Source organism: Homalodisca vitripennis, unplaced genomic scaffold (genome assembly GCF_021130785.1).
Source record: "Homalodisca vitripennis isolate AUS2020 unplaced genomic scaffold, UT_GWSS_2.1 ScUCBcl_3305;HRSCAF=8761, whole genome shotgun sequence".
In the NCBI taxonomy this organism is placed as follows: Eukaryota; Metazoa; Arthropoda; class Insecta; order Hemiptera; family Cicadellidae; genus Homalodisca; species Homalodisca vitripennis.
In genome coordinates, this window is record NW_025779464.1 from 17,385 (window position 1) to 30,706 (window position 13,322).

Genomic DNA, 13,322 nt, shown 5'->3' on the forward strand with positions numbered 1-13,322 from the left:
TCGTATAAACGTGTTTCATTCTTTACTCTATGGTAAAAAAAAGCTGAAGAATTAAAAACATAGAAAACAAACGTGCAACGGTGCAACCGACGTCCATCATATCATAACCTAGTGTTTGTGTATACTGGAAATTACGCAAACTAGTTGTCTGGTGTTTGTTTTTCGAGTTTCTTAAATAATCAATTATGGTAAGTTTCTGTATATATGATATTACTAGTATCAGAATATTTTAGCTTAATTTACTAAATAAGAATTGATTAATATTTAAAGCAGTATTTATAATATCCTCTTAAATTTATAGGATAACATGAATGTTTTTCCATTGATTGTAATGGTTTAAGCTTGTTCGTTGTTCATAGTCTAATTAAGCACAAAAACACATTTCGAGGTTCAATTTTCTACAATTCCATTTTTTATTTATTTTCCTTTTAAACCAATTTGTTGGATGAATTCTACTTTATCTACCTAAAACAACTGTTAAGATTTCCTCTAGACTAGTAGCCTAGTAGGCCTATTTATAAGCCTACTTTAATTTACACAAATGTTTAAAGGCTCATAAATTAACCTAGATTTTTCGGTATTTATTTACATTAGCGAGACCATGGAAAATGGACTTTTCTTCATGGGTTGGGCATTTATAGCCAAGTATTATTATCACAGGTGCACATGAACTGGGGGGAAAGTATATTATTGTAATATATTGATGCCTTTCGGACATCTTAACTTATTGCGTTAAGGAGCAGGGGCATCACGTGATCTGGGATTCGACTTTTGCAAGCTCGAGTTAATTTTTTTTCTAAAAGAGCAAGCACTGCACAACGGGCAAGCATCGTTGACAGGATTAACGTATACTCGTCTTTACTAATTGCTTCCACGTGAGATACCGAACATCCAAACACAAAGGTGTGCCATTACCACTACTGAACTAGGAGGTTAAGAATAGACGTGGAGGAACAACAGTAGTTCAAAATGGCGTCCTTTCTTTATTTGAGAATGGTCGGAGTAATACCAAACTGTCAAATATGGATAGTGTTACCAGAGGTACGATAATTATCGTAAAGGTACGATAATTTCATTGATTTTATGCACCGGTAAGATACACGATGAGTAGTTATTATCCTACCATGAAAGATTTTTGACAAATTTATACAAGTAACAAACCACAAATTAATTATAACATAATTTATTATACGAACATAACATACTTTTTCATTAAATGTGTTTGGTACGATTATTTTATATGAAAGTACGATAATTTCACGTTGTTGGTAGGCTATGATAATCGGTTTTTAAAATTTGGCTATACTGAGTTTGAGCAGACGCGGAGTTATAGGAAACTGTCAAAAACGGAGTTTTCAGAGGATTTAAAAAAATCGTAGCTCCTTTGATTTTCGTTCCCGACGAATTTTTTCTTCAATATTGTTTTCAGGAAAAAAAATGAACATACCTTTCCATGGTCACGTTAATGTAAATAATTGATACCGATTTTTTCACTGAAAATAATTGTTGGCTGAGTTTTAGCGAAGCCTATCACTTGAGAAAATTTTCATTTCTGCCTTAGAGTTAAATGGAAAATAATAAAGTTGATAGTCAATGTTAAAGTCGGGTCACAATTTGATTTCAGTGCACTCTTGGGGGAGACTTTAATAAGCGACCTACACTTATTGTTTATACTGGAAATTACGCAAACTAGTTGTCTGGTGTTTGTTTTACGAATTTCTTAAATAATCAAATATGGTAAGTTTCTGTATATTTGATTGCTATTATTGAACAATTCAATATCTATATTATCCAATCCGATATGCAAAAATTATACACAAAAAGAGTTACAAGAAGAACCTTGTTCATTACAATTTTGAAAATAAAGATTTAATAATAACATTATAAAACAAAAACCAAGTATGACCTAGACTTAGATATCCAAAGCAACCTTACAATATTTAGAACTTGCCCAGATTGGTATCAATGAGTTGATACCACCGCTTTTGTGAAATTTAGGAAAGAATTCTCCCCATGTTTTACCCAGAGCCAAACCCACATGTTGAAGCCACTTAAACAAATCTCGTCACTTGTGAGAAATATCTCACATATTTACCTCATATTCATCGCCATTTTCAGTCTCAAAATATTAGTTACTTCTTGTTTACATTAAAATTACTATAACAACTAAGTTGAAATCATGTATACTAAGTTAAATAAATTGTAATTTCGACTTATTCCTTTGGATTAAAACTTTCAAACCACTCCATAATAGCAATTAGCAATCGAATGAGTGTAGTCCACTTATTAAAGTTGGTAAATCTTAAGATCAGCAACTACCGCTCCAATTGCCGTAATTTTGTGCATACTAACACAGGTTAACGTAATTTCACCGAAAAAAATAGTCCCGTTAAAGTTTACCTTTGTTGTAGTACCCTCCCTAGCTCACAAGAATTTTATCCGTAGACTTTAAATTTTGCAAGAACTAAGTACAGTACAGAGTTTTCAGATTAGGCCTACTAAGTGTTGAATATTTTTTTACAAACAACAACTTTCTTATCTCATAATGTTTTAAAACTGTGGTAATAGTTTAAGACAATTGTTAAATCTACAAAAACCTTGTGACTAACCTAATCATGAAGTTTCATAATATAAGATTTTTTATTCCTCAACAGCTTTAATAACTTATGTCACCCACACAAACCATGATGATATTTTAGAAATGATTATGGGTAAACATAAAAGGTTAATCCAAATCTGTAACTGAACAAATATTTATGTAGATGTAGTCATAACATACGCCCATTTATTTGTGTTACAGTTAGCGTTTAAATATCTTAGCCAACAATAAATGTGTTTATTATTTCATTTTCAGCTTCCTCTTTCTCTACTGAGGACTGCCCAGAACCATCCCATGGTAAGTGTGTTTTAGCCCTATATGTTAGGCCATAAATAAAAAAATTATTAAAAAAGAGTTATTCTCTTCTTTAAGGCCTTCAGAGCATAAAATTGTTTTCTGTAGTTTTCCAAAGTTAATGGAATAAATCTACTATTTCTGGTGTTTCCATCTCTTTTTTACTCATAACATAAAACTGCATAATGAAACAGAATCATATTTCTGTGATATATGATGAAATAGTATTTCAGTTGCATTGAGTGCAGTTAGAAAACCCCAAGCAACTGACTGAATTATGACTATGCTATATTATCTGACATATGCACATTTCTTAATAGCCTTCCATTAATCTATTACTATCTATCTATTATTGGAATCTATTACTTCACCACACATAAGCCACTGGTCTAAGAAATGGTCTTTATCTAAACTCGGAAAGCTTATTCATATATTGTGATGTATACACTAAAATTAAAAACGTAGTTAAGGTTAGCCTAATGTAATTAAGTAACGTGTTACTACTTATTTTTCATGACAATAATATCAATAGGAACAATGTGAAACCACTGCTAACATGACAATAGACATGCTCAGTTTTTACACATGATGTATAAGATATAACATAATAACTCTCAGAAAGTGTAAAATTAAATTGCACATCTCTAATAAGTATTAAATAGTAAAAATATTTACAAAGTATTTCAAACTAATGTAACTATGTACTCTTTCAAAATAAAGAAAATGTGTAGATGGTAGCTCAATTGGAAAAACCCAAATATTAATTATATTTAATTGATATTGCTTGAAAACATTTTTAATATTTGTTTAGTAAAGTTCTAAACACTCATTTTGCTAAATAAATATTTTTGATTTCTACAAAATCAAAATATTATACATATAATCAATATTATGTTTGACTGAAGAACAGTCAAGAATAGATATAAATTTGATTGAGCCATGCACAAACCCCAAGGGTATACCGTTACTCAAACTTCACAAATTCTCATATACACCTTGATACTCTATATTATGAAAACTCTCATATAATGAAGGCTCCTTTAAAACCTCTTTGAAATGGTGAAACCCATGATGGTGTTTACTTAGCAAAGTGATAGAAATGGTGGACCAGAGCACTTCGCATTTCAGAGCACAGCAATGAACTCAGGGAGAGTTCAGATGTTACTGCATCAAAACCTGAGTGGACTCTGTTTCGTATGGAACCCAATTCAGGATTATGTTCATACATTCACATACAAATGTGTCCAGTTGGCTCCCGACAAGAATATGAAGTACAAGGAGAAGACAACATGTCTAAAGTCGTCAGTTCCCATGTGTCTGAAATGGCAACACAATATGTAACCCTAATACATATTTTTCAAAGAAAGCATTATGGTTGCTTGATGCAAAACTACTATAGATTTTTACCAGGAAATACGAATGTCATAATTTGGGATCCATGGATGTGTCTTTATTTGACATATTGACAGTGGTGATAATGTTATCCATTGATGGTTGCAACGTTACATAAGATCAATTTAACAATGTTGGAGTGACACAAAATGTAATGTTGAGACCGAGTATGATGGGTAAAAGAGGTGACAAACTTAGTTATTGACTTTTATTTTTAGTGGAGTTTCTATGTCAAGTGGTTTCCTTGACACAAAAGTGACCAAGTCATTTTATTTATCAACATACTTCTTCCATTCTATATTCTTCAGATATAAGAACAGTGCATGTTATAACTACTTAACAAAAAAGTTATAATGATAAAAGAAATAAACTATTAAAAAATAACAGTATCAATAACAGCATATGTACCATGGTTATGAGAATACACGGTGAGGTGGATGCATAGTTGACGTGTGGTGTTACTGAAGCAAACCATTTTTTGTTTCGTACCGCATTACAATAGTTTGAAGATTAATCAATTTCTTTCTAAGGGATTTCTGTAACAATTTAAATAAACGTTACATCTTATAATTATTTTTAAAAACTACATAATCATGGTAGCAAAAAATATATTACCATAATATCAATTAGTTGATACCATAGAGTATAAAAAATAAGTAGTTAATACTCAGTTGCCTGTGCCATGCCAAGAGATTAAATATATAAGTAATTAATATAGAGTACTATTTGTGGGAATAACTATTTATGGAGACCCAGAACTGTGGGATCTTTGAATGAGATAGTCCGTTTGTTCACATTTCCCCTATGGGAATTGGTGAATTATAAAAAGGACCAAAATTGTAAATACCAGCCCCCTTCTCACCACGCCATCCCTTCCTCTCCTATTGTCATTCTATTATTCACTTTTTTCCTTTTGCTTTGTGCTGTTGGTAATGTAAAAAAATTATATTTCAGAATGTTAATTAAAGCATTAAAATGCATTTGTTGGCATCCATTACCGTATGTTCCCAATTCAAAACATGGAAAAGAAGAAAATTAAAATTTGTGTTTGTAAAATTTAGAAAAATAATAAAAGAAATAACTTTGAATAGAAATTAGAAAATAATGTTAGCCTTAAAATCATATTTATCTTTAAACATTTTTCTGAAGAGAACACCTCCTCTCCTCTCCACCGCTCTTCATAAGATCACAACTTTACATAGTGTGTTCAAAAATTTTGAATTTGCACGGGTTACGTATATTCAAATTTCGATTTTTTTTTGTGGTGTTATGTTGGTACATATTTCTCTCACTTATGTTGACAATTTCGGCCATTTTGAAGTTAATTCAGTTAATTGTTGACAGCAGCTTTGCTTGCACGTGTTTTGGTTCATCTTCGATTTTTACCTATTCAAAAAAATGGAACAAAGAACCTGTATCAAATTTTGTGTGAAAAACGAAATTAAGTGCGCGGATGCATTCCGAATGTTGACTGTGGCATACGGAGAAGCTACTTTGGACAAAAGCAACGTTTATCGGTGGTACAAAATGTTTTCAAAAGAAGCCGAGAAGATGTGAACGACAAAGAGCGTGCCGGACGCCCGAGCACTTCAACAACAGACGAAAAAATTGATGAAGTGAAGAAAATGGTATTGGCCAATCGTCGAATCACCGTTAGAGAAATTGCCGAGGCATATATCGATTGGCTCGTGCCATTAGATTTTAATCGATAATTTAGGCATGAGACGGGTCACTGCAAAATTTTGTACCAAAATTGTACCAAAATTGCTCAATTTCAATCAAAAACAGCATCGCATGAATATTGCTAATGAGATGTTGGAATCTGTCCGCGACAACCCAAATTTTTTTCCAGAGGGTCATAACTGGTGACGAATCGTGGGTTTATGGTTATGACGTGGAAACCAAAGCTCAATCATCTCAATGGAAGTTTGCCGCACGAACCAAGACCGAAAAAAGCACGCCAAGTTCGGTTGAATGTGAAAGTTTTGCTTACTGTTTTCTTCGATTGCCAGGGGCATCATGAGTTCTTGCCACAAGGTAGAACAGTGAATAAGGAATATTACCTGCAAGTTATGCGCAATTTGCGCGAAGCAATCCGCCAGAAACACCCGAATTTGTGGAAAAACAAAAATTGGCTTTTGCACCACGATAACGCCCCTGCTCACACATCGCAGCTTGTACGCGACTTCTTGGCCAAAAACAACACACTAATGATACCGCAGCCACCGTATTCCCCAGATCTGGCCTCCTGTGACTTTTTCTTGTTCCCGAAACTGAAGAGGCCCATGAAAGGACGACGCTACGCCACATACAAAAAAATTATTTTTTGAAGTGCTTCGTAGATTGGAAAAAACGTTGGCAGAAGTGTATAATATACCAGGGGGATTACTTTGAAGGGTACAAAATAGATATTCACGAATAAATAAATAATTTTTGAAAATACACAAAATTCGCGATACTTTTTGAACACACCTCGTATATTCCATAGCTAAATAATATCCATTGCCTAAAGAAGTCAAAATTACTTTCTCTGTCAACTGAATCTATATCCTATTCAATAGTTCACATGTCTGCTTTAACATACAATATTGATTTACAATATTCCATATACTATAACCTGTAGTTTTTATACCAACAAATTTGTTTAGCTGGTTGAACTGAAAAATGGGGAGACTTACAACGGTCATCTGGTAAGCTGCGACAATTGGATGAACATCAACCTTCGGGAAGTTATATGTACATCAAGGGTAAGTGTCACGCATCCCTTTTTCAAAGCTGACTTTTTGTGATAATTCTTATAACTCAATGGTTATGGCAATGGTTCTTGTAATCTCTGGTTTATTTGAAATGTTTTAGAACAATGAAATTTGAAATGTAGATGTGTCTTTGGCTCAAACTACTAAACTAAAAAACATTGTTTAATTTCAACTAGGATCCTTTATTTTTTTGTCTTGTTTAAAGAATCAGAAATGATCTCTTTGTCACTTTTTTTTGGGGTGGGAGTCATAGCTTTGGGTAAGTTAGGATATAATCAGTTTTGAAAATTGTTAGCAATCTTGAGCTCAAATAAAAATATTGTAATAGTAATTGTGACACCCTGCAACTATGTAGCTTGTGGTCTATGCATTGTGTTGTTTTACACACTTTTATTTGGTTATGTTTTACTGTAAACATATTGTGTGTATACTGAATAATCTTAACTACTCGTAACCAAGTATATAGTGAACTATAGTGTCTCATATTTTACGTCCCTTTGTTTGAAGTTTGTTTTTGGATTCTGTTTCCTTCACAGTTTACATGTGAAAGGGATTGAATATGTTTTGATTTCTCAATTTATGAATTATATAGTTAGACAAAGAGACCCTTGCATGTGAAGTATTATGACTTGCCAAATCCAAGTGCTCACAGCCGTAATAGTTGGCTGTTCTGTGAATTATTCATTAACTCTATTCCTAATGTGCATTTACAAGTTTTATTCTTTCTTATTCATTTCACTTCAAAAATTTAGTACTTTATATTAGTTTTTATTTACGTAATAAAAATTAAGTATGTAAGCTTCACATAAAATTAAAAAATTAGTCCCAATACGAGGGCTATCCAGAAAGTAACAGACGTTTTTAATGGTGCAGCAGTGGGCACGGCTACAGCCGCCATCTTGGTGTCAAAACCCTGGCGTTCAGTACGCATCGAACTATAGTCGTGCACGGTCTGTATCTCTTCTATCTTTTACTCTTCTCACTGTGATTAATTAAAATGTGTGCTGCAATTGAAAATCCCGCCATTTGTGTAGTGCGTTCAGTGATGACGTTTTTGTTGACAAAAAACCAAGAACAAATTGAAATCTATTGCCACCTGTGTGAAGTTTATGGAAATGAAATAGTGACTAAATACAGAGTAAGGCAGTGGTGTATTGACTTTAAAAATGTTCATGATGATAGTCGTAGCAGTCAGCCTAGCCTAGGAACTGAATATTTGATGTTGAAAATCAATGACAAAGTTTGTGAAAATTGCTGTTTCGCAATGACTGAACTCTTGAACATTTCCCAAAAATTTCATGAGGTTTACTTTATTTCACTGTAGGGAAGCTTGGATACAACAAATTTTGTGCTAGGTGGGTTCCAAATATCCTTACAGAAGATCACAAAAAACAATGACTTACTGAATCATTAACTTTCAACTTTCCTTGATGACTACAACAAACATGGTAACAAACTTCTCGATCTTATCTTTACTGGTGATGATACGTGGGTGAAGCATGTTAATTGTGAAACAAAATGCAGTCTATGAAATGGGTGCACACATTCTCCAACTGGAGACATTTTCTTAGTTTTTTGGAGAATTTTCTTTTTGTTTTGAAATTTCCTGGGATTTTTGTATCCAAGCTTCCCTACAGTGAAATAAAGTAAACCTCATGAAATTTTTGGGAAATGTTCAAGAGTTCAGTCATTGTGAAACAGCAATTTTCACAAACTTTGTCATTGATTTTCAACATCAAATATTCAGTCCCTAGGCTAGGCTGACTGCTACGACTATCATCATGAATATTTTTAAAGTCAATACACCACTGCCTTACTCTGTTTTTAGTCACTATTCCATTTTCATAAACTTCACACAGGTGGCAATAGATTTAAATTTGTTCTTGGTTTTTTGTTTTTTGTTACAAAAAACTAAGAAAATGTCTCCAGACTCTCAGCGAGTAAGATTATTGCAACTGTTTTTTGGAATGCTAAGGATATGATTCTGGTTGATCTCCTTGAACGAGGATCAACAATCAAAGCAGAGAGGTGCTGTGAAACATTGCAGAAGCTACGGCGAGCATTACAAAACAAGCTTTGGAGAAAATTGAGCTCAAAAATTTTGTTTTTCCATGACAATGCACATCCCCATACCGCTCCATACACAACAAATCTTGGATGATTTTGATTGGGAAGTGTTTGATCATGTTTTGATCCGCCTTATAGGCCAGATCTGGCACCAAGCAACTACTACTTCTTTCCAGCGATGAAGACCTGGCTCGCAACGCAGCACTTCGATAGTGACACTGAAACTCACACTGGCATTTTTCAGTGGTAAAGATCTCAGGCAGCAGATTTCTACAAAGCTGGAATTGAAAAACTTGTGTCACCGTATGATAAATGTCTTAATTTGAATGGGAATTACGTTGAAAAATTGCCTAAGAGTATAGCTTTTAAATGTATATAATAAAATGTTCCTATTTAAGTTGGTTAATTTTTTTATTTCAAAACGTCTGTTACTTTCTGGATAGCTCTCGTACAATATACTAATGAAACATTGAAGCTAATTGTTAAATAAATAATGTTATAAACCATTATTACACATTTTTGTTACAATCATCGTATTTAACCATTTGACCACCACTATAGTGGCTCAATGTATGCTGTACAGTACCTAGAGCGCTGCAAGCCACTATAGTGGCTCAATGTATGCTGTACAGTACCTTGAGCGCTGCAAGCCACTATAGTGGCTCAATGTATGCTGTACAGTACCTTGAGCGCTGCAAGCCACTATAATGGTTGGTTGAACTATGAGTCTCTATCTTTTAGTTGTTAACATAACATTCATAAACGATATATCTAATTACTCAGAAAAGAGTCATTCCTTAATACCATATGCATATATTTATTGTAATATAGACTGTTGGCGTCATTATATTGAAATGTAGTGATTTCAATTACAACTGTGGATCAGCTGTTATTACAGGATGGATGTTGAACCTAATTAGCTTTTTAAATTTTAAATAGATTTAAACACAACCCTTGGCATGTGTATTTTAAACCAGCCTTAGACTTCTGGGAAATCCTATTGATTTCAGTGTTTTGTAGAGTTTGGAAAAATATATGTAACAAAATTTTGAGTTTTATTATGCATTTTCTATGTCTCCTGCAAAGTCCAATTTCACTCATTTGTAATAATAAATCGGTCCACACTGTATCTGAGAGATGAACATAACCTCTAATACACAGCTGATTTCTTGTTTTGATTACATTAATTCGCACTACAGGTTAGCTAACTTATAGCACAAAATGAAATACTAAGCTGTGTAGAGTACTGGAAAACAATAACACTGGAGAGTGCTACATTCTTTTAAAGAAAAGTAGAACTTAGCAATGTTGTATGACGACAAATATTTTCAAATTTTATTTTGAATAAGATAAATGTTGCACCAAATCCTTTTAAACAAAATACAAATCTGATAGATAGTCAGATGATATGCCTCACACCTACTGATTCAGCTGACTTGCATTTCTCATAATCTTTCCGATGTAGTACTTTAAGTTTTATAAGTACATAGAAGAATCTTTCCTACATTTTACTTTACAAAGAATGCAAATATTGACTAAAGATTGAACAGATTTTACTGTGTGACATAATACATGTGTAAGTGACTTGCAGGGTTTAAAAACTGTTTATGTAGACAAATTATCAATTCACTTGAAAATGTCTATTCAATAGGTTAATATTTATGTTCCTAGGACGGTGACAAGTTCTGGAAGATGCCAGAGTGTTACATCAGAGGGAGCACAATCAAGTACCTGCGGATCCCTGATGAGGTGATTGACATGGTGAAGGAAGACATTGTACTCAAATCTAGAGGAAGAGGAGAAATGAAGGGGAGGGGAGGGGGTCAAAGAGGAGGCCGAGGTGGTGGCAGAGGTAAAAATACTCTTTTTATTTTTACAACACAGTACTTTGACTTCATTTCTTATTATTTAATAAACGAATTCAATAGAGTATCGAAGATTCTGAGAGAATGTAACAAATAAGCTGCGGCAGACTGACCTTTGACCTTTTGATCCCAAAATCGAAAACATTTTTTCATGGACCACAAGAAACCTTTGTACCAAGTCTCAAGGATCTTTTTATCAAGAGTCATTGCACAAGCGGACGGACAGTTTTTCCTTCATTTTAGGGCAACCAATTCTCCTATCGAGTATTGACTTCCTATATTGGCAAATAATTTTGTATCAATTCCCCCAAACTAACGCCGCGTGCTCCACGACTGTCGGTTGCTGAGATATGCCATGCAGACGTTTTGTAATACAATAGGTAACAGGTTATTTGTATTGCAAACATTTAATGTTTTTACACAAATAATTTGTTACTCATAACGCATCCAAATAATGAATATGAAATTTAAATAATGTATTGAACATGTTCATATATCTAATTAATGACATTTTGTGTCTGATCAGTCCAGATTATTGACAATTCAGGTTTTGAACATATAACTTATTGACACTCCATTGTAATTGGTGTAGTTTGACAATTATTAATAGCAACAATCTGTACATTATGTAATTGTTTTATTTTAACTAATTACTATAAATTATTTAAAAAAAATTAAACATAGCAAAAAATATACAAATGGTTGAATTTCAATTGTTTAATTTCAATCCTTTATTTATATCCTTGTTGAAATTAAAAGTCAAGCTGTAAGAACAGCATTTCTAAATGTATTAAGAAAAGGTACTATATAAAATGTATGTTTCAAACTGACACCATAAATATGACAATGACATTATTTACTTGTATGCATTCACTCAGTCGTTTAATATTTGAGATGCTATTAAATAAAAAATGTGTTTTTTTTTGTGTTTAGAATAGAAACTATAATACTCTTTAACTGATTACAGGGTCTTTCGGTGGGAGAGGTGGTCGGCCAGGAGGTCCTTTAGGAAGGGGAGGAACTGGTAGGAACCCTCCCAACAAGAATAAGGGGAAATAAGTCAACAGTACATAATATTTAACAATCATGTACATAGTAATTTAAGTTAAGAAATACAAAATAATTTAAGATTAGGATTAACAATGTTTTGTTGTATTCCATTTATTTTTTGAAAATTAAATTAAATTAATTGTTTCATATGAAAGTGATAATGTTTATGTTTTCTTGTTTAGTATTATCGTAATAATAAAACTCAATATACTATTCTTTGGTAAAAACTGCTTTAAATCTAGTCCCATGTTCCTTCCATTTAAAAAATCCATAATAGAATTCATTATTGATGTATATTCCTAATAAATGACATTATAATTATCTTTGGCACAAAATGACAATACTATATTTTTGTAACAAAATTTAACCTATTGGGGTAGACACAGTGCTGGTCATGTGTTGTTTGGTTGGGATCAAATGCTGAGTCACATGCTGGTTATAAGATCTGCAATTCCATTACATATATATGAGATGTTCCTTTACTAAGCTTATATGATTTTTTAGAGTGATTGTGAATGGGAACACTGCCGCTGCATCTTTGTTTGCTGTCATGCTTAATAATTAATACTAAGGCTTTTTATACTTCATTAAATTTCAGAAGAACTCTCAAGCATCTATGTGCTATAAATAGTACTATATAAAGAATTTAATGAATTTTTTAAATGCAGTCTTGTGAACTTTGAATTTTGTCATAGTACAAAATAGTGTATGGCTTACATGGAATAATTGAAAAAAGACTGCTGTGTATTTTTCAATACACATTTTTCTTTTTTCTTTGTTCTAAGTGGGATTTAAGACCGTAGCACTAAGATATCTAGTTGTTTATATTTGCCTCTGGAAAAACATTATCAACTATATATTTTTTTTTAACTCAATACTGTAGATGCTTTGAATAATATGTAAATAGTAGTTTCAGGAATAAAAAAATATTTAAATGTGCTAAAATATAATATAAATTATAACATTATTGAAGTTCCACTCGACTCTTCTTTGTAAATTATAATTGCAAACTTTGAAAAAGAAAATATAACAAATAAACTCATTTTGGGGCATGACTACTGTGAAAACCCCACCAGTCAAAGAGTTAATGCAAGTATAAAATATAGATTTAATATATAGAAACATTCTTGGTTCTTTGATCAAGTAAGTAAAGTTAAAATATGAGAATGAAATCGATGAGGTAACCAGTGTCAACAAGATAGCCAGGCAGCATCGAGTAAGGATCGCTTCCCAGCCAGGACTTAAAGACGTCATGCTAGTTAGCTGCTGGTCTCACATCTGAGGCTCCGCTTGTAAAAT

The 13,322-nt window shown here is 32.7% G+C and overlaps 1 protein-coding gene across 2 annotated transcripts; it reads left to right on the forward strand.

Annotated features, from left to right (window-relative positions):
- The first annotated feature begins 82 nt into the window (after window positions 1-82).
- Window positions 83-12,254, forward strand: LOC124372480 (U6 snRNA-associated Sm-like protein LSm4). Of its 2 annotated transcripts, none has more exons than XM_046830883.1 (5): window positions 83-188; window positions 2,855-2,896; window positions 6,934-7,032; window positions 10,780-10,960; window positions 11,941-12,254. In XM_046830883.1, exons 1-5 carry the CDS (start codon window positions 186-188, stop codon window positions 12,030-12,032), a joined length of 417 nt encoding a protein of 138 aa, XP_046686839.1. In that variant the 5' UTR covers window positions 83-185; the 3' UTR covers window positions 12,033-12,254. The 2 variants fall into 2 exon arrangements, with proteins under 2 accessions (XP_046686839.1, XP_046686840.1); XM_046830884.1 differs by lacking the exon at window positions 83-188 and adding an exon at window positions 1,629-1,737.
- Window positions 12,255-13,322: the final 1,068 nt, after the last annotated feature.